This window comes from Cherax quadricarinatus, chromosome 17, assembly GCF_038502225.1.
Source record: "Cherax quadricarinatus isolate ZL_2023a chromosome 17, ASM3850222v1, whole genome shotgun sequence".
NCBI classification, from domain to species: Eukaryota; Metazoa; Arthropoda; class Malacostraca; order Decapoda; family Parastacidae; genus Cherax; species Cherax quadricarinatus.
The window spans coordinates 20,395,598-20,419,265 of NC_091308.1; the positions used below are offsets into that span (position 1 = coordinate 20,395,598).

The 23,668-nt window shown below is 43.5% G+C and overlaps 1 protein-coding gene across 1 annotated transcript in view; it reads right to left on the reverse strand.

Annotated features, from left to right (window-relative positions):
• Positions 1-23,668, reverse strand: part of LOC128686451 (homeobox protein TGIF2) — a gene marked incomplete in the record, with an annotated part of 129,323 nt that overhangs the window by 52,598 nt on the left and 53,057 nt on the right. Inside the window, 1 exon segment of the mRNA XM_053773380.2 lies at positions 7,359-7,412. Coding sequence (XP_053629355.2) covers positions 7,359-7,412 — 54 coding nt within the window.

Here is a 23,668-nt window from a genome sequence, read left to right on the forward strand (position 1 = left end):
GGAACAGAACAGATTTTCAGGAACTGAACTGATAAAGGCCTGGCATACCTTACTGAAACCTCTTTGCGTCATATCACGTGTCTTGTATTGGTCAGGTGAGTGGGGCAGAGGGAGGGTGGAGGGGGAGGAGGGCAGCTGGGATTGTTACCCAGTGGAAGTCTCGTGTACATGTAGTGGGACTGGTGTCGGGAGGACTGCCCAGGGACGTGGACCAGCATCTGGAGGCTGGTCCGGGGACGTAGACCAGAATCTGGAGGCTGGTCCGGGGACGTGGACCAGTATCTAGGGAATGGTCCAGGGACGTGGACCAGTATCTGGAGGCTAGTCCGAGGACGTGGACCAGTATCTGGAGGATGGACTACATTTGTATTTAAGGTGAATCAATGCTCAAGGATCTGCCGTGGGTTGCCAGCTGGCACCTGACGCGCCAACACGCCCGGCACCGGCAACATAAAAATCAACACTAATAATTACACGTCTGCTTGCTTCCTCTGTAACAAATAGCTTTCAGGACAAACGCCTTGATGCTGAAGGAACCTGGGCTACTCTAAATTACTGGAAATGCCCGAAGTCCATTGAACCGTACTTCCTGGAACACAGGCATAAAATATCATAATTTATGTCTGAACATTTCTGAAGACTGGTCTCAAATTTACATACCGAAATCATTCCCAAGCAAGAGGCTTGGCGGAGAGTGCAAATTACCCCCAAATGAGAAACAGAGCTGAAATGAGTACACTAAGATATAAATCAGTAAGTGAAAAGGAGCCAAGACTTTTTAACGCCCTCCCTTCATTTATAAGGGGAATTACCAACAGAAACTTAACCCCTCAAATTAGATCCTAATCAGCCGGCGTGTGAAGTGCATGCGGCTAGCACCAACAGCCTGGTTGATCAGTTCGTCAGCCAGGAGGCCTGACTAGGCAGCGGGGGCAGTCAACAATTAGTCTACAAGTAATTTAACTCCCTGTACTTTCCTCCAATCAAACCAAATCACCTCCCATTTTTCCAGGCGCTCCCCACGGGTCATAGTATTAATTTGAGCTGTGCAAAGTTCAAACTGGACACAGTTACCTGGAGTTTACCTGGAGAGAGTTTCGGGGGTCAACGCCCCCGCGGCCCGGTCTGTGACCAGGCCTCCTGGTGGATCAGCGCCTGATCAACCAGGCTGTTGCTGCTGGCTGCATGCAAACCAACGTACGAGCCACAGCCCGGCTGATCAGGAACTGACTTTAGGTGCTTGTCCAGTGCCAGCTTGAAGACTGCCAGGGGTCTGTTGGTAATCCCCCTTATGTGTGCTGGGAGGCAGTTGAACAGTCTCGGGCCCCTGACACTTATTGTATGGTCTCTTAACGTGCTAGTGACACCCCTGCTTTTCATTGGGGGGATGGTGCATCGTCTGCCAAGTCTTTTGCTTTCGTAGTGAGTGATTTTCGTGTGCAAGTTCGGTACTAGTCCCTCTAGGATTTTCCAGGTGTATATAATCATGTATCTCTCCCTCCTGCGTTCCAGGGAATACAGGTTTAGAAACCTCAAGCGCTCCCAGTAATTGAGGTGTTTTATCTCCGTTATGCGCGCCGTGAAAGTTCTCTGTACATTTTCTAGGTCGGCAATTTCACCTGCCTTGAAAGGTGCTGTTAGAGTGCAGCAATATTCCAGCCTAGATAGAACAAGTGACCTGAAGAGTGTCATCATGGGCTTGGCCTCCCTAGTTTTGAAGGTTCTCATTATCCATCCTGTCATTTTTCTAGCAGATGCGATTGATACAATGTTATGGTCCTTGAAGGTGAGATCCTCCGACATAATCACTCCCATGTCTTTGACGTTGGTGTTTCGCTCTATTTTGTGGCCAGAATTTGTTTTGTACTCTGATGAAGATTTAATTTCCTCATGTTTACCATATCTGAGTAATTGAAATTTCTCATCGTTGAACTTCATATTGTTTTCTGCAGCCCACTGAAAGATTTGGTTGATGTCCGCCTGGAGCCTTGCAGTGTCTGCAATGGAAGACACTGTCATGCAGATTCGGGTGTCATCTGCAAAGGAAGACACGGTGCTGTGGCTGACATCCTTGTCTATGTCGGATATGAGGATGAGGAACAAGATGGGAGCTAGTACTGTGCCTTGTGGAACAGAGCTTTTCACCGTAGCTGCCTCGGACTTTACTCTGTTGACGACTACTCTCTGTGTTCTGTTAGTGAGGAAATTATAGATCCATCGACCGACTTTTCCTGTTATTCCTTTAGCGCGCATTTTGTGCGCTATTACGCCATGGTCACACTTGTCGAAGGCTTTTGCAAAGTCTGTATATATTACATCTGCATTCTTTTTGTCTTCTAGTGCATTTAGGACCTTGTCGTAGTGATCCAGTAGTTGAGACAGACAGGAGCGACCTGTTCTAAACCCATGTTGCCCTGGGTTGTGTAACTGATGGGTTTCTAGATGGGTGGTGATCTTGCTTCCTAGGACCCTTTCAAAGATTTTTATGATATGGGATGTTAGTGCTATTGGTCTGTAATTCTTTGCTGTTGCTTTACTGCCCCCTTTGTGGAGTGGGGCTATGTCTGTTGTTTTTAGTAACTGAGGGACGACCCCCGTGTCCATGCTCCCTCTCCATAGGATGGAAAAGGCTCGTGATAGGGGCTTCTTGCAGTTCTTGATGAACACAGAGTTCCATGAGTCTGGCCCTGGGGCAGAGTGCATGGGCATGTCATTTATCGCCTGTTCGAAGTCATTTGGCGTCAGGATAACATCGGATAGGCTTGTGTTAATCAAATTTTGTGGCTCTCTCATAAAAAATTCATTTTGATCTTCGACTCTCAGTCTGGTTAGCGGCTTGCTAAAAACTGAGTCATATTGGGACTTGAGTAGCTCACTCATTTCCTTGCTGTCATCTGTGTAGGACCCATCTTGTTTAAGTAGGGGCCCAATACTGGGCGTTGTTCTCGATTTTGATTTATGATGGGGAAGTACAACACACCACAACAATCACTTCTTACATGACAATGTGTAATGCCAACTTATCAACCAACTTTATAAATATATAATACATATACAATATGTTTATGGTAATTAGGCTTAATATTTCCGACATTTCTTACACACACACACACGTACACACAGACACACACACACACATACACACACACAGACACGCACACACACATACACACACATACACACACACGTACACACACACACACACACACACGTACACGTACACACGAAGGCAAAGGACCCAGGAGAATAAGGAGAACAGTCGTAGAGCCAGAAACGAATATGCACAGATAAGAAGGGAGGCCCAAAGACAATATGAAAATGACATAGCAGCGAAAGCCAAATCTGACCCGAAACTGTTGTACAGCCACATCAGGAGGAAAACAACAGTCAAGGACCAGGTAATCAGGCTAAGGAAGGAAGGAGGAGAGACAACAAGAAATGACCGTGAAGTATGTGAAGAACTCAACAAGAGATTCAAAGAAGTGTTCACAGAGGAGACAGAAGGGACTCCAGAAAGACGGAGAGGTGGGGCACATCACCAAGTGCTGGACACAGTGCACACAACCGAGGAAGAAGTGAAGAGGCTTCTGAGTGAGCTAGATACCTCAAAGGCAATGGGGCCAGATAACATCTCCCCATGGGTATTGAGAGAGGGAGCAGAGGCGCTATGTGTACCCCTAACAACAATATTCAATACATCTATCGAAACAGGGAGATTGCCTGAGGCATGGAAGACAGCAAATGTAGTCCCAATCTTTAAAAAAGGAGACAGACATGAAGCATTAAACTACAGACCAGTGTCACTGACATGTATAGTATGCAAAATCATGGAGAAGATTATCAGGAGAAGAGTGGTGGAACACCTAGAAAGGAATGATCTCATCAACAGCAGCCAACATCGTTTCAGGGACGGGAAATCCTGTGTCACAAACCTACTGGAGTTCTATGACATGGTGACAGCAGTAAGACAAGAGAGAGAGGGGTGGGTGGATTGCATTTTCTTGGACTGCAAGAAGGCGTTTGACACAGTTCCACACAAGAGATTGGTGCAAAAACTGGAGGACCAAGCAGGGATAACAAGGAAGGCACTACAATGGATCAGGGAATACTTGTCAGGAAGACAGCAGCGAGTCATGGTACGTGGCGAGGTGTCAGAGTGGGCACCTGTGACCAGCGGGGTCCCGCAGGGGTCAGTCCTAGGACCAGTGCTGTTTCTGGTATTTGTGAACGACATGACGGAAGGAAAAGACTCTGAGGTGTCCCTGTTTGCAGATGACGTGAAGTTGATGAGAAGAATTCACTCGATCGAAGACCAGGCAGAACTACAAAGGGATCTGGACAGGCTGCAGACCTGGTCCAGCAATTGGCTCCTGGAGTTCAATCCCACCAAGTGCAAAGTCATGAAGATTGGGGAAGGGCAAAGAAGGCCGCAGACGGAGTACAGTCTAGGGGGTCAGAGACTACAAACCTCACTCAAGGAAAAATATCTTGGGGTGAGTATAACACCAGGCACATCTCCTGAAGCGCACATCAAAAAAATAACTGCTGCAGCATATGGGCGCCTAGCAAACCTCAGAACAGCATTCCGATATCTTAATAAGGAATCATTCAGGACCCTGTACACCGTGTACGTTAGGCCCATATTGGAGTATGCGGCACCAGTTTGGAACCCACACCTAGCCAAGCACGTGAAGAAACTAGAGAAAGTGCAAAGGTTTGCAACAAGACTAGTCCCAGAGCTAAGAGGTATGTCCTACGAGGAGAGGTTAAGGGAAATCAACCTGACGACACTGGAGGACAGGAGAGATAGGGGGGACATGATAACGACATACAAAATACTGAGAGGAATTGACAAGGTGGACAAAGACAGGATGTTCCAGAGATTGGACACAGTAACAAGGGGACACAGTTGGAAGCTGAAGACACAGATGAATCACAGGGATGTTAGGAAGTATTTCTTCAGCCACAGAGTAGTCAGTAAGTGGAATAGTTTGGGAAGCGATGTAGTGGAGGCAGGATCCATACATAGCTTTAAGCAGAGGTATGATAAAGCTCACGGCTCAGGGAGAGTGACCTAGTAGCGATCAGTGAAGAGGCGGGGCCAGGAGCTCGGACTCGACCCCCGCAACCTCAACTAGGTGAGTACAACTAGGTGAGTACACACACACACACACACACGTACACACACACGCGCACACACACACACACACACACACACACGTACACACATACACACGTACACACACACACACGTACACACACACGTACACACACACACGTACACACACACACACACGTACACACACGTACACACACACACGTACACACACACACACATACACACACACACACACACACGCACACACACACACACACACACACACACACACACACACACACACACACACACACACGTATGTTAGGCCCATATTGGAGTATGCGGCACCAGTCTGGAACCCACACCTAGCCAAGCAGGTAAAGAAACTAGAGAAAGTGCAAAGGTTTGCAACAAGACTAGTCCCAGAGCTAAGAGGTATGTCTTACGAGGAGAGGTTAAGGGAAATCAACCTGACGACACTGGAGGACAGGAGAGATAGGGGGGACGTGATAACGACATACAAAATACTGAGAGGAATTGACAAGGTGGAAGTTGAAGACATAGATGAATCACAGGGATGTTAGGAAGTATTTCTTCAGCCACAGAGTAGTCAGGAAGTGGAATAGTTTGGGAAGCGATGTAGTGGAGGCAGGATCCATACATAGCTTTAAGCAGAGGTATGATAAAGCTCACGGTTCAGGGAGAGTGACCTAGTAGCGACCAGTGAAGAGGCGGGGCCAGGAGCTTGGACTTGACCCCTGCAACCTCAACTAGGTGAGTACACCAGCACGCGCGCGCGCACACACACACACACACACACTAGCACACACACACACCAGCACGCACACACACACACACACACCAGCACGCACACACACACACACACACACACACACACACTCACACACAAACACACGTGCTCATACACAACAGGCCTAGTGTCTAATCGACATGTGCCTAGGACAAAATGGTAACTAACACCAGCACGCACGCACACACCAGCACGCGCGCACACACACCAACACGCACACAAACACACACACACACACACACACGCACGCACATGCACACGCACGCACATGCACACACACACACATACCACACACACGCACACACACACACACACACCACACACACACACACACACCACACACACCCCACACCACACACACACACACACCACACACACACATCACACACACACACCACACACACACACACACACACCACACACACACACACACACACACACACACACACACACCACACACACTTATATACAACAGGCCAAGTGTCTAATCGACATGTGCCTAGGACAGAATGGTAACTAACTAACACGTACATACACACACACGATAAAGCTCACGGTTCAGGGAGAGTGACCTAGTAGCGACCAGTGAAGAGGCGGGGCCAGGAGCTCGGACTCGACCCCTGCAACCTCAACTAGGTGAGTACGTACACACAGGCTGGACACGTGGTCCAGCAACTGGCTTCTTGAATTCAACCCTGCCAAATGCAAAATCATGAAGATCGGAGAAAGATCTTGGGGTGACCATAACACCGAGCATGCTTCCGGAGGCACACATCAACCAGATAACTGCTGCAGCATATGGGCGCCTGGCAAACCTAAGAATAGCGTTCCGATACCTTAGTAAGGAATCGTTCAAGACACTGTACACTCTGTACATCAGACCCATACTGGAGTATGCAGCACCAGTTTGGAACCCACACCTGGTCAAACACGTCAAAAAATTAGAGAAAGTACAAAGGTTTGCAACAAGGCTAGTTCCGGAGCTCAGGGGTATGTCCTACGGAGAAAGGTTGAGGGAAATCGGACTGACGACACTGGAGGACAGGCGGGTCAGGGGAGACATAATAACGACATAAAAAATACGGCGTGGAATAGATAAGGTAGACAGAGACAGGTTGTTCCAGAGAGGGGACACAGAAACAAGGGGTCACAATTGGAAGCTGAAGACTCAGACGAGTCAAAGGGATGTTAGGAAGTATTTCTTCAGTCATAGAGTCGTCAGGAAGTGGAATAGCCTAACAAGTGATGTAGTGGAGGCAGGAACCATACACAGCTTTAAGACGAGGTACGACAAAGCTCTGGAAGCAGAGAGAGAGAGAGGACCTAGTAGCGATCAGTGAAGAGGCGGGGGTCAGGAGCTGAGTATCGACCCCTGCAACCACAATTAGGTGAGTACACACACACAATGATATCAAACTTTGAAAAAAGAAAACTAAAAATGAGAGATACCTGTATATTTTGGTGTGTGTTCTGCCTCCTCAGTCTGACACTGCTCTCTCCAGTCTGAGAAATAACAATGACGTTATCATTATAAAATTAGAGAAAGACAGCAAAACAGCAACAATAAAAAAATATATTCAGAAAGCTGACAAAATGTTATCATGGAAAAATATTCCATGTAACTGATGACACATTAAAAAAGATAAGAAATTTAGTGAATAATATGAAGTAACACATCCACTTGTCATGTTTTAATGGCTGACCTATAACACCAACAATGTCGGTGAGGTGTGTCAGCACGACAACAAAGTCACTCACATCTAAACTAGCTTAGTGTGGCTCCCACGAATGTTGATAATTTTGCTGTAAAATTCTCAACCTTACACGTGTTGTTAATAAAGTGAGGAACCTTAACCTGCTCTACACTATCTAGTCATGATGTGGACACCATTACATCATGATGTCTGCATGGCTAAGCCAATAATAAATAGCTAAAACTTGCGATTTTTGGCTTAAATACCAACGCTCTTCTTGCCGAATAAGGCAAGCGAAAATTTGTGTATGCAACAATTTCGCAAAAATCATTCTGAACCTAACTAAAAAATGTATATTTCATTGTGTTTGCTTGTTATAAAATTATTGTAAACTTATCAGAAATATATTTAGTTAAATAAGGATAAATTAAATTTTGCTTGTTATAATATGGTTAGGTAAGTTTTCTAAGGTTCTTTTGGTTCAAAATTATTAATTTTTATATTAACATAAAATAAAAAAAAATATATCTTTAAACATGTAAGGGGAAAACTTTAGTAAGCACTTAATTTTAAACGAGTTCTTGCTTATTGACCAGTTTTACCTATTCGGCACGATTTATATATATATATATATATATATATATATATATATACACACACACACACACACACACACACACACACACACACACACACACACACACACACACACACAGTGCAAAGGTTTGCAACAAGACTAGTCCCAGAGCTAAGAGGTATGTCCTACGAGGAGAGGTTAAGGGAAATCAACCTGACGACACTGGAGGACAGGAGAGATAGGGGGGACATGATAACGACATACAAAATACTGAGAGGAATTGACAAGGTGGACAAAGACAGGATGTTCCAGAGATTGGACACAGTAACAAGGGGACACAGTTGGAAGCTGAAGACACAGATGAATCACAGGGATGTTAGGAAGTATTTCTTCAGCCACAGAGTAGTCAGTAAGTGGAATAGTTTGGGAAGCGATGTAGTGGAGGCAGGATCCATACATAGCTTTAAGCAGAGGTATGATAAAGCTCACGGCTCAGGGAGAGTGACCTAGTAGCGATCAGTGAAGAGGCGGGGCCAGGAGCTCGGACTCGACCCCCGCAACCTCAACTAGGTGAGTACACACACACACACACACACACACACACACACACACATAAGGAATTCGCAAGAGCAGGCGAAATATACACAAACACTGATCTCTGGCTGAAGGAATATATATATATATATATATATATATATATATATATATATATATATATATATATATATATATATATATATATATATATATATATATATATATATATATATATATATATATATATATGCAAAACAACCACTGTGAAAGAATAGAGAAATTCCAAGCGCTTTCGTGACTACTCACATTATCAAGGAACAATAAAAGTAATGCATCAAAGAAGGCATATAAAGGGTCTAGACCACACCTCACTATCACATCCCACAACAAAGCCACATCTGATGAGCAACTCATAAGAAAGAGAACACTGCAGCAGGCCGCTGGCCCAACTAGACAGGTCCTTCACACAACCCACGAACAAACTATTCTACCCAAGAATTAAGAATTTTAAAATTTATTATTTGTCCAATGTATTATTAAATTCTTCCCAAATTTTATTAATTATAAATGAATCTTATTTATATAAACCAAAGGAAATATTCATATTATTGTCAAAACTGCTTTTTATGAAACAAGATTCAATTATATTCCTGTCAACCATGGACTTGCTTGATACAACTTTCTCAACTTTTTGAAAATCAATTGGATGGTTAAAATCTCTCACATGAATAAATAGAGCATTAGAATCTTGTCCAGTTCTAATGCTATATTTATGTTGTTTTAATCTTAGTTCGAGATTTTTACCAGTTTGACCGTAATAAGCTTTATCGCAAATTTTACAAGGAATCTTATAGACACATCCGTCAGCATTTTGGGGGGAATTCTTTATCAATTTTTTTTTACTGTATCAAGATTTTTAAATACAACTTTGATATTAAAAGTCTTAAGAAGAGAAGGTATATCAACCAAGTTTTCATGGTAAGGGAGAACCAACATATTTTTAGTTGAATAAGGTTGGTTGTCCATTTTTGGAGTGTAAAAAGTATTTCTAGCAATTGTGTCCTATGCCCAAGAATGTAGATATACACCAATTCCTAGGCAAATTAAATAGCATAGCCCATTCTATAAGCTTTACTGTTGAGTTTGAAGAAAATAACTCATTGCCTTTTCTAGATGTTTTAATTATTAAGGGTAATAATGAATTCAAATTTAAAATTTACAGAAAACCTACAAATAAGTGTTCCTATATCCACTATTATTCTTCACATCAAGATAGAGTTAAACTGTCTGTTTTATCATCAATGTTTTTGAGAGCTTTACGTATTTGTAGTCCAGAGTTCATAGATGAAGAAATATCCAAAATTTATGAAATAGCTAATGCCCAGATACGACAGTTTAGATAGTCACTCCAAAATGCCAATATCCCAAACCCCTCCTTTAAAGTGCAGGCATTGTACTTACCGCTTCCAGGACTCAAGTCCGGCTAAACGGTTTTCCTGAATCCCTTCACAAAATCTTACCCTGCTCACGCTTCAACAGCTCTTCAGGTCCCAAAAACCATTTGTCTCCATTCACTCCAATCTAACACGCTCACGCAAGCTTGCTGGAAATTCAAGCCTCTCGCCCACAAAACCTCCTTTACCTCTCCCTCGAACCTTTTCGAAGACGATCCCTACCCCGCTTTCCTTTCCCTACAGATTTATAGGCTCTCCAAGTCATTATACTTTGTTCCATTCTCTCTAAATGACTAACAGCCCTTTTTCAGTACCTCCTAATTTCCACACTACATAATATTTACACCACACACTGCCCTTAGACAGGACATCTCCAATGCCTCCAGTGTTGGTACCACTATACTTTTGTACATTCCCTTCTTTGCCTCAATGGATAACGTTGTCTCCACACATACCTCAATGCACCACTCACATTTTTTCCTTCATCAGTTCTATGGTTAACCTCATCCTTCATAAACCCATCCGCTGACAAGTCAACTCCCAAATATCTGAAGATTCACTTCTTCCATACTCCCTCCCTCCACTGTGATATCTAATTTTTCTTTATCTAAATCGTTTGATATCCTCATCACCTTACTCTTATATTCACTTTCAACTTTCTACCTTTACACACCCTCCCAAACTCGTCCACTAACCTTTGTAACTTTTCTTTAGAATCTCCCAAAAGCATAGTATCATCAGCAAAAATTAACTGTGTCAACTCCCATTTTGTATTTGATTCCCCATAATTTAATCCCACCCCTCTCCCCAACACCCTAGCATTTACTTCATGTACAACCCCATCCATAAATATATTAAACAACCATGGTGACATTACACATCCCTGTCTAAGACCTACTTTTACTGGGAAATAAACTCCCTCTCTCCTACACCCTAACCTGAGCCTCACTATCCTCATAAAAAGTCTTTACAGCATTTAGTAACTTACTACCTATTCCATATACTTGCAACATCTGCCACATTGCTCCCCTATCCACTCTATCATATGCCTTTTCTAAATCCATAAATGGAATTAAACTTCCCTACCTTTATCTAAATACTGTTCACATATATGCTTCAATGTACCCACTCTAAAGCCTCCTTGCTCATCTGCAATTCTGCTGTCTGTCTTACCTCTAATTCTTTCAATAATAAACCTACCGTACACTTTACCTGGTATACTCAGTAAACTTATTCCCCTACAATTTTCACAATCTCTTTTGTTCCGCTTCCCTTTATATAAAGGAATTATACACGCTCTCTGACAATCCCCATGTACCTTCCCCTCTTTCATACATTTATTAAACAAAAATACCAACCACTCCTACACTATATCCCCGTTCCCTTGCTTTTAACATTTCTGTCTTGATCTTGTCAGTTCCAGCTGCTTTACCTTCTTTCATTCTATGTGATGCCTCACGCACCTCCCCCACACTCACATCCTGCTCTTCTTCACTCCTAAAAGAAGTTATACCCCCCCTGGCCAGTGCATGAAATTACCGCTTCCCTTTCTTCATCGACATTTGAAAGTCCTTCAAAATATTCCCACCATCTACCCAATACCTCCATCTCCCCATCTACTAAACTCCCCTACTCTGTTTTTAACTGACAAATCCATTCGTTCCCTGGATTTTCTTAACTTGTTTATCTCCATTTTTTTTTTCCTATTCTCAGCAAAATTTCTTGACAGTGCCTCTCCCACTCTATCATTTGCTCTCTTTTTGCACTCTCTTCACCGTTCTTGTATTCTCCATATGCTCTGCCCTTATATCACTTCTGCTTTGTAAAAACCTCTCATAAGCTAACTTTTCTCTTTTATCACACCCTCTACTTTATCATTCCATTAATTACTCCTCTTTCCTCCCGCACCCACTCTTCTATAGCCACAAACTTCTACCCCACATTCTAACACTGCCTTTTTAAAACTATTCCAACGCTCTTCAACCCTCCTCACTACCCATACTTGCACTAGCCCACCTTTCTGCCAATAGTTTCTTACATCTCACCCTAACTTCCTCCTCCCTTAGTTTCACAGCTCCAATGGAAAACTGCCTCAAATAGTGGATGAGAGTTTGACTATAGAAAGTTTAATATGATGTATTTAATGTTATTTAATCAATTACACGAATTGGTCTTCCGCGTCAAAATCAGAGATGAATATAAAACTGAACGGAAGTTACTGCGCGTGGATGTACAGTAATAACAAGAATTCTCCTGAAATTCTCTACAAATCCTCCCTCCGTTCCTCCTGCAGCGAATTCCCTTTACATGTTCAGCATCACTCAATTCAAATGTGTAATTTTATGGTTAATTCAAAGAGCACCACATACCTGCTCAACAGTTCCTGGCCGAGTTTGACTAGCTTCCTCCTGTATCTCTCACCCCCATTAAGTTGTTATGGGAATGTGTAGGTTTGGGACTAGGCTCTAAGGTATCTTCCATGTATATTATCATGTATTTAAGATAGGCTAGCAGACAATAATACACCCAGGTCTTTCACACGTTCTTTTCACTTTATTAGGTAGTCCTCGTGCATTTTGTATAAGGTTCCCCCTCTTTGAGTTCTTAATTCATTCCATATTTGAGCAGTAGCTTCAGCGAATGTTGTCATGCCCATTCATGTTCCTGGCAAGCTGACCAGATTGTGTACTGATACTGAAAACTGAAATATCCACACTGGAGGATGTTTATTTTATATACACAGAACCAGAACTGTTTGGTCATTCAGCGCTATAAACACGATGTTACCAACAACCAAAATTACTGTTACTGGCAACATGATAGTGTTAACGATTCACTGTTATATCACAAAACTCGTAATTACTAAACAAAACTATTTGAAGGCAATTTTTCTGCTCCACAAAACAAATCCATTATTTGTTCAGTGTCATCGGAAATATCCCCATTACTTATGATGGAAAAGATGCTGGGTTTTTACTGAGGCAAGCACCCTGTAGGAGAGAACATGCCCCCCTCCCCACCTCTCTAGGCATAAACTGCTCAACCCTACCACCGGGTTAAGGTAATCCCAGCGTCGGGACATCCCAATTGGAGGTGGAAGACGGCCGTCTCCCACCTAGGAAGGGTGAACCGACATAGAAGAAAACAATTTCCCTGTGTATTTCCCTGTCGCTCAGTCAATCGCTGTTTTGCCAGAAGGGCGCCGACAACACAGTTCACATGACCCTCCAAACTGCAACATCCCCCCAAACACCCCTCCAATAATGTCAACATGAAAATGTCAAGGAGGGACTTGGCACAAGTTGTGTATTCCCCCCCCCCACTCCCACCTCCGCCACAAGAGACCCGGAACACACGCTGGGAAGGTCAGGTCCACCACACACGGACCCCGAGGGTGACAGAAAACACATCAGTTGGTGGACAGGTGGTGGTAGAGAGCACAACTGGACAGGTGGTGCGAGCACAATAGCTGATGGACATTATTATCATTATAATCAAGGGGGAAGCGCTAAACCCGGAGGATTATACAGCGCCTGGGGCGGGGGGATGTGGAAGGCATTCAGGCTTAATTCGGGGAACTGGAGCACAGATCCAATTCCCTAAATCAAGAGCCCCTCACCAACATCAAGGAACCTTCCTTGAGGGGAGCTGATGGACAGGTGGTGGTGGTGAGAGAGCACAACTGGTGGACAGGTGGTGGAGAGGAAGTACTGTGTGACGTCAACATACTTTAGGCCAGTCACCATCACTATACGTGGTGTGACACAACCACTAACATCATAATATATGGTGTGACAACCACTATCACTATACATGGTGTGACGCAACCACTAACCTCACCATCACTACATGGTGTGAGACTACTAACATCATGGAACATGGTGTGACAACTATCACTATACATGGTGTGACAACCACTAACATCACCATCACTATACATGGTATGACACAGCCACTAACCTCACCATCACTATACATGGAATGACACAACCACTAACATCACCATCACTATACATGGTATGACACAGCCACTAACATCACCATCACTATACATGGTATGACACAGCCACTAACATTATCACCACTATACATAGCGTTTTGACATCTAAGTAAAGAGTCATTCACGACACTGTACACTGTACGTCAGGCCCATATTATAATATGCAGCACCAGTATGGAACCCACACCTGGTCAAACACGTCAAAAAATTAGAGAAATTGCAAAAGTTTCCAACAAGACTAGTCTCGGAGCTGAGGGGTATGTCCTACGAGGAGAGGTGAAGGAGAATCGACCTGAAAATACTGGAGGACAGGAGGGATAGGGAAGACATGATAATAACATATAAAATACTGAGAGAAGTTGACAAGGTGGATAGGGACGGAATGTTTCAGAGATGAGACACAGCAACAAGGGGATACAAGTGGATGTTAAAAACTCATGAGTTTTGAAGAAAGTACATCCTAACATCCCTCAGATGAGGGATGTTAGGAAGTACTTCTTCAGTCATAGAGTTGTCAGGAAGTGGAACAGTCTGGAGAGTGATGTAGTAGAGGAAGGACCCATACATAACTTTTAAGAGGTACGATAAAGTTCATGGAGCAGGAGAGAGTAGACCTAGTAGCGACCATTGAAGAGGGGGGGAGGGTCAGAGGCTATGAATCGACCCCTGCAACCACAATTAGGTGAGTACATGACGTGCCACAACCACTAACATCACTATACAGGGTGTGACACAACCACTTACATCACCCCTGCTGTACAAACTGTTACCAGATAATACTGTTTATTCTGCGGGCAGTTTAGAGTACCATTACAATAATGGTATACAGTTCTAACAAGTTGATGAAGAAGGCACATCTGCAACTCTCACATCGTTATTACTGAAACTTAAAGAAACCTACTGTGTGGGCGAAACGCTCAGGGAATGGAGATAAAATATTGTACGTGTCTTATTCATCAGTCACAGAGTACTTAGCCGATGTAGTATATAGGTGAGTACAAATGGGAAGCAGGTCTGTCTGACGCTCAACAGACGGAGGAGCCTCCACGCGCTGAATGACCCACATGGGTTTAGCGCTGAACATGAAATACTTTTTATTAATTAAAATAAGCCGAGCTGTAATCCCACAATAAAGTAAATGTAACAATAGAGTACTTGGGAATATGCAATTTATCAAATAACTGTCGTTGTGTTTTGGACTGCACGAACATAGTGTTCTACTCCAGTCTGAGGCTATATCCCGTGTGGATTGCCTGGCCAACCAGACTGTTGCTGCTAGCGTGCCGCTAGCATCATAACCTGGCTGATAAGGCACTTATGGGAGGTGATGGTTAGAAGTGGATGGAGGGTAGAGATTAATAGAGGAGATGCGATGATACTTTGTCTTAATAAAGGCTTCCTGTATTAAGTGTTTTTATAGGACGCGTATTGTGGTCCGACAAGCATGTAGTGCTAGTGACTGTGTAGAGAACATCACCCTCCATCCTAGTGACTGTGTAGAGAACATCACCCTCCATCCTAGTGACTGTGTAGAGAACATCACCCTCCATCCTAGTGACTGTGTAGAGAACATCACCCTCCATCCTAGTGACTGTGTAGAGAACATCACCCTCCATCCTAGTGACTGTGTAGAGAACATCACCCTTCATCCTAGTGACTGTGTAGAGAACATCACCCTCCATCCTAGTGACAGTGTAGAGAACATCACCCTCCATCCTAGTGACTGTGTAGAGAACATCACCCTCCATCCTAGTGACAGTGTAGAGAACATCACCCTCCATCCTAGTGACTGTGTAGAGAACATCACCCTCCATCCTAGTGACTGTGTAGAGAACATCACCCTCCATCCTAGTGACTGTGTAGAGAACATCACCCTCCATCCTAGTGACTGTGTAGAGAACATCACCCTCCATCCTAGTGACTGTGTAGAGAACATCACCCTCCATCCTAGTGACTGTGTAGAGAACATCACCCTCCATCCTAGTGACTGTGTAGAGAACATCACCCTCCATCCTAGTGACTGTAGAGAACATCACCCTCCATCCTAGTGACTGTGTAGAGAACATCACCCTCCATCCTAGTGACTGTGTAGAGAACATCACCCTCCATCCTAGTGACTGTGTAGAGAACATCACCCTCCATCCTAGTGACTGTGTAGAGAACATCACCCTCCATCCTAGTGACTGTGTAGAGAACATCACCCTCCATCCTAGTGACTGTGTAGAGAACATCACCCTCCATCCTAGTGACTGTGTAGAGAACATCACCCTCCATCCTAGTGACTGTGTAGAGAACATCACCCTCCATCCTAGTGACTGTGTAGAGAACATCAGCCTCCATCCTAGTGACGTGTAGAGAACATCACCCTCCATCCTAGTGACTGTGTAGAGAACATCACCCTTCATCCTAGTGACTGTGTAGAGAACATCACCCTCCATCCTAGTGACTGTGTAGAGAACATCACCCTCCATCCTAGTGACTGTGTAGAGAACATCACCCTCCATCCTAGTGACTGTGTAGAGAACATCACCCTCCAACCTAGTGACAGTGTAGAGAACATCACCCTCCATCCTAGTGACTGTGTACAGAACATCACCCTTCATCCTAGTGACAGTGTAGAGAAGAGAACATCACCCTTCATCCTAGTGACAGTGTAGAGAACATCACCCTTCATCCCAGTGACAGTGTAGAGAACATCACCCTCCATCCTAGTGACTGTGTAGAGAACATCACCCTCCATCCTAGTGACTGTGTAGAGACCATCACCCTCCATCCTAGTGACTGTGTAGAGAACATCACCCTCCATCCTAGTGACTGTGTAGAGAACATCACCCTTCATCCTAGTGACAGTGTAGAGAACATCACCCTCCATCCTAGTGACTGTGTAGAGAACATCACCCTCCATCCTAGTGACTGTGTAGAGAACATCACCATCCTAGTGACACTGTAGAGAACATCCTCCATCCTAGTGACAGCGCAGAGAACATCCTCCATCCTAGTGACACTGTAGAGAACATCCTCCATCCTAGTGACAGCTTAGCAAGCATCACCCTCCCTTCTATCAACCACAAACATACTTCCATAACTGGTGGTAGCTAGTATTGATTAAGCTTTCAACAAACTACACCTCCACTCGTGCAGCCACTGGATTATAAAGCTGTAAAATAACATTTGGACTAGTGACCTATTGAAGTAATCTGTTAGCTCTACTTCACCTAGTTTATAATTTCGAGGGTTATTTTCATTCCCAAGGACTAGGACTTTACACTTATCCACATTGAACTTCATCTGCCACTTTTCAGACCAAGACATTAATTTGTCCAAATCCTCCTGGAGTTCACTGGTATCGTCCTCAGAATCAATCATTCGGCCTATTTTTGTATCGTCAGCAAATTTGCCCATGTCACTTGTAATTCCTTCATCAAGGTCATTAATGTAAATTATGAACAATGGACCTAAAACTGATCCTTGTGGAACACTCCTAATGACCGGTCCCCATTCAGATATGACCCCATTAAAGGAAACCTCACTGCTTTCTATTGGTAAGCCATGCCTCTATCCATGTTAGAACTTTACCTCCTATACCAAGAGCTGCCACTTTTCTTGAGCCTTTTATGAGCTACTCTATCAAAGAGTTTACTGAAATCCAAATAAACAACATAGTCTTTATCATTGTCTACTGTCTCAAATGTTTTATTGAAGAATGTCAGTAAATTTGTCAGGAAGGAGCAACCTCTCGTGAATCCGTGCTGAGATTCATTAATCAGATTATGCTCGTCAAGGTGACTTTAATAATATCAGCTACAACTGATTCTAATAATTTTCCTACCATAGACGTCAGGCTTATTGGGCAGGAATTTGATAGAATGGACTTATCCCCTGATTTAAATATAGGGATTACATTAGCCCTCTTCCACATCTCTGGCACAACACCAGTTTGGATGGACGCATTAAAACACGTTCGTTCATGGCTGACTTAGTTCCAACTTGCATTCCTTAAGTACCCTTGAAAATAATTCAGCGGGGCCCGGGGGCTTATTTTGTTTCAGTTTATCTTCTATTTGATAACCATTTCCCTCGTGACAGTAATATTAATTTGTTTTATTCAAGAACTGAATAACTGTAATTTCATAAATGTGAAATTGAGAGACAAATCGTCTTCATGACTAATGTAAGACAGAGATCTGGTAAATGACCTTGAAGACACACACACCATGGTAAACTGAGTGAGTGAATAGTGCCACTTTGAGAGCCATTAAGTGTATTGTAGTGTAGTTGTGACGTACTGGGAGAGTGTCATCACCCACTCGTGTCACTGCTCATGTGTGATGAGTGCTCACTGACTCGCTCACTTCCCCACCTCTCCTCCCAACTCCCCCTTTCTCCCTATCTACCACAACAAAAAATCGCTCACTTCCCCACCTCTCCTCCCAACTCCCCCTTTCTCCCTATCTACCACAACTGCATGCATCAGCAAGGTGCTGCTACACTATTCTACATGACAGTTGCACGGTGGGAATGAAAGTTACCTGTTTCTCCGTTATACCATCGCGCAGTGTGGATTACACAGTGCTGAAGTCCTTCAGTCCAAGCTGGAAGACTTCAGTACAATGAGATTCTTAAGACTACGATGCTCTTCACCAACTCTAAGACTGAAGGGACTGATTACCTCATATTTTGTATATAGTTCAACAGTCTTCACATCATGTCCTGGTATTGTACTGATAAAGCCACTGGATGGCGAAACGTCTACAATGAGATATCGTCAAGTATTCTATCGTTGTTATTCTACTGTATTTTCTTAAAGACGATTTCTGTACATGCGCTATTGCAGGTTAGGCTAACGTTAATTACCTCAATCTAACCAATTATACAATGATAGCAATGAATGCAATGACGCATAACGTCGAAATTGCTGCGTTCGCCGAGAACGGGAATAGACTTGTATCAATCTGTTATTTTAGACGTTTCGTTCAGGACTGACCCTATTTTATGGAGTTCACTCTAGGGCGAAACATCATCTAAAATAAAAAAGTTGTGTTATGTGTTTTTATACCCATATGTGGTGTTATCCACCTCACCAGAACACCGGCCACCACACAGAAAGAAGAGGACGCCAATATTTCACAAAAGCAACGTTCACAAACCTCAAGCAGAAAGAAAGAACCTTCATATTTTAACGATTCTGTCGCTTTTTCCACTATTTATCTCCAGTCGTAGAAAACTAGACGAGTTTGGGCAGTTGTGCGCGATACGAGAAAGGGAACCCCGTATCCCATAAACCCAGCCTCCACTACCTCAATGCACGCAAAAGGAATATAACAAAAAGAGACTGCGGCGTTAATTTCTACTTAAATGTCAGTGTTGACGTTTTAAAGCAAATCAGAGGAGACTAATAGTATAATCTCTCGTATATTATCACTTATAGTCACAATAAAGAGATGTCGACGCAAATGATGTTAGAAAATATATAAATGTGGTTGTGTATTAGTTTTAGGAAGATATCTGCGATACCGCGAACAACATTTAGGTACTACCACCCTGTCATACCAAACATTTAGGAACTACCATCCTGTCATACCAAACATTTAGGAACTACCATCCTGTCATACCAAATATTTAGGCACTACCACCCTGTCATACCAAACACTTAGGCACTACCATCCTGTCATACCAAATATTTAGGCACTACCACCCTGTCATACCAAACACTTAGGCACTACCATCCTGTCATACCAAATATTTAGGCACTACCATCCTGTCATACCAAACACTTAGGCACTACCATCCTGTCATACCAAATATTTAGGCACTACCACCCTGTCATACCAAACACTTAGGTACTACCACCCTGTCATACCAAACATTTAGGTACTACCACCCTGTCATACCAAACACTTAGGTACTACCACCCTGTCATACCAAACATTTAGGTACTACCACCCTGTCATACCAAATATTTAGGCACTACCACCCTGTCATACCAAACACTTAGGTACTACCACCCTGTCATACCAAACACTTAGGTGCTACCACCCTGTCATACCAAACATTTAGGTACTACCACCCTGTCATACCAAACACTTAGGTACTACCACCCTGTCATACCAAACACTTAGGTACTACCACCCTGTCATACCAAACACTTAGGTACTACCACCCTGTCATACCAAACACTTAGGCACTACCACCCTGTCATACCAAACACTTAGGCACTACCACCCTGTCAAACTAGTGTCAAATGTAAGTGTCGTATATATACAAGGTACCGCTCGAACACAGTCATCAGGTGATCCATGGTAACCTGGCTCAGGTGGCGCACTGACAACACTCCTGAAGAAGAGATATAGATGCAGAACGACCTTTTATCGGGACGGGTTTTGTGCAGAGCTTTATAAAGCTCTACAGAGCGTAACGTTGTCAACAAAGTAACAGCTTCTGCAACCCGGACATTTCCTTCACATCCTAAATGTGGAGAATTTTATCTCTACAGGGGCGATAAGGGGGCTAAGCCCCCCTCTACGTTCCCACACTGGCGATGTTTTGTTCTCAAACCACGACAGCAGACAACAATATATATTTTTATCAATATATATTTTTATCAATATATATTTTTATCATGTTGATAAGACACATGTTGTGCAAGAAAGGTATAAAATACCGACAATATGAAAGTTAAGACACATGTGCAACATCTGGATATCTTTATTGTAGACGTTTCGCCATCCAGTGGCTTTATCAATACAGATTCTAGGACATAATAGGAAGACAGTAGAACTATATACAAAAGATGAGGTAATCAGTCCCTCGGCAATGTGCAAGCGAAACGTTTCTACAATAAAGCTAACTATAAAAATACCAGGTTAGGTTAGGTAAGGTTGGTCAGGAAACAGGACAAGTGTTTCGAAAATGATATGCGAAGTCAAGAGAAGAATGGTAAAATCATTCTACTCAGCCTTGGCGAAACGTCCAAGGTGTTGCATATGTGTGTTATGTGTGTAATTCCCTATCTAGTCAGTTGTGTATACCGTCACTATAATGATGTCCTCTCTGCTTCTGACAACAAGGCTCATACAAAAAAAAAAGTGAAATGATTATAATCATAATTTTTAAAGGGATGGACCGGTAAGCCAGTGGAAGGCCTCGGTCAGGTGACCAAAAACTCCAGCTGCCGGTCATCATATGACTAAGATCCGCGTCAGGAAACACTTGCTCTGTTTCCTGACAAACCTTACCTAACCTAAGGGCACATACGCAGTAAGCCGTATGAGCAACAACAACAACAAGTGTCTCATTTGTGAACATTACTTCCATTTTGTATCGGACCTTCAATAAAACACCTCTGTCGGGCGGTCAGATTACATTAAAGATCTTTCTGTTTAATGGACTGTCAATAAGGTCGAATACGACTCCTTAAGCTTATCCGAGTAAGTGAACAATAAAACTGTAGTGAATGGAGAGCAGCCGGGAAACTAGTTTTGCAAAACAGGTCTAGTAGTGAAATTCTTTATAGGACGAAGTTAGTCGACATATTTAGGCCGAAATATCATTTAATAAAACGACAGAGCGAGAGTGACAGTGAGAGAGAGAGTCCAGTATGCATGCAGCGACAGCCTCGGTACAGCTGCTTGTGCTGGCTAAAGCTGCCTGCTGGGAAAAAATAGCACTATCAACAGAGGCTCGGGGCAGCAGTTGGCAACCATGATGCAGCTATACAGGTCTTGGGAGCTGTCACTTTTCCAGCACATAGTTAGGTCTTGGGTGTCCCGTAGCTCGATCACTAGCGCACTCAGCTCACACACTGAGGTCCGGAGTTCGAATCTCCGGTACGGCTGGAAAACATTAGGGACGTGTTTCCATTAGACACCTGCTGTCCATGTCCACCCTAAAGTGTAAAATGGGTACTTGGGTGTTAGTCGACTGGTGTGAGTCGTATCCTGGGACAATACTGATCTAATTTGCCCGAAATGCTTAGCATAACAAGCGGCTTTCTATATAGTAGTATGTCAGTGGTGTCAGGTAGGACTGTGTACCTTGGGTGATGACACTCTTCCAGATTTATGGAAGCCACTTCACATACCTTTACCTTTACCTCTGATGAGTTTCTAGAATCTTACTACTCTCTGGTGCTAGCCTGGTCAACCAGGCTGTTGCTGCTGAAGGCCCGCTACCCCAAATATCCACTACAGCCTTGTTGATCTGGCACCTAGAGAAGATACTTATCCATTTTTCTCTTGAATTCTACTCTTGTTCCAGCAGTTTCTTATATCATGTATTGCGGCCATGAGGGCCGCAATCCTCTTAATCTCTAACATCAGGGATACTTTAATCCTGAAGATAGAGATTAGGTTAAATTTAGTGTATATACAAAGTGATGATCAGGTCAGTGTATTTATCCTGTGCTGCTGTGCACCATCTCTCGTATACAACACAAATTTCACCACAGAATAAAGGGAACTACTCACAGAGATATTTTTTGTGTTCATATTATGCAGCAAAATCCTTGACATTGCAAATATATCAAACTTCTTTATCTGTCTATGTTCTATGAGTGAAATAATACTGCATTAACCCTCAATTTTGTCACCGCTATTCACTACTTCTTTAGAAGTTATATCTGACGTTATATTACTTACCTGAGCTTAGGTAAAAACTGTTGCTGTACATCGCTGGAGACTTGATACAGTCGTAAGTAGATTTCAGGTAATCCTTAAGTCAAGAGCTCTCAAAGGTCAATGGATACAAGTTAATACAAACAAGAAATTCGTTCACAGAAACAGTTTCATGAGAGTGAGTTGGACTCTGAGATACGGGACTAGTTACACTGGGGTAGTTACACAGTAGTGTTACACTCGTTACGATACCCAAGTCTAACACTCTTCGCACCTCATTATATACATATAACAAACTCTTAACACTTAGGCGGTCTTGTAACAATGTTTTCAAGGGTGAGAAGCACGAGCACAGGTGAGTGAGGGTGATGGAAGGGCCTCACCCAGGTACACGCAATGTTCATCAAGGCTTTGTAAATCTGCGTCTCACAGTCATGCCTTGAAGCCTTAATATGAGGGTGTGGACGAGGTGAGAGGAGCTCGTGGCACTTTCCTGACGTAGCCACCGCTGGCACCCTCCTGACGTGGCCACTCCTGGCACTCTCCTGACGTGGCCACCGCTTCAGGTCCACTGCTGCTGCCACAGCCCGGCACCACTGCCTTCTTACACCACTATTTCCGGCGCCAACCCCGTGCCTGCCCTCGGCCCTGGCACTTCACCAATCCCAGGCAGGCGCCAAGTGCCAGCTCTTGCTGCCTTGGCTGCCTTACTTCTTCGCCCGCTGCTCAACATACTGCCCAGGCGAGCCACAACCTTCACCAACGCCAATACTAAACAATACAAAAACAATAACACACAGGGAGAGTGTACATTTCAGCTGATTATGTTTGAGAAATTCACATCTCGTCACAAGAGTATTTATTAGACGTGTGTACTGGCAGACA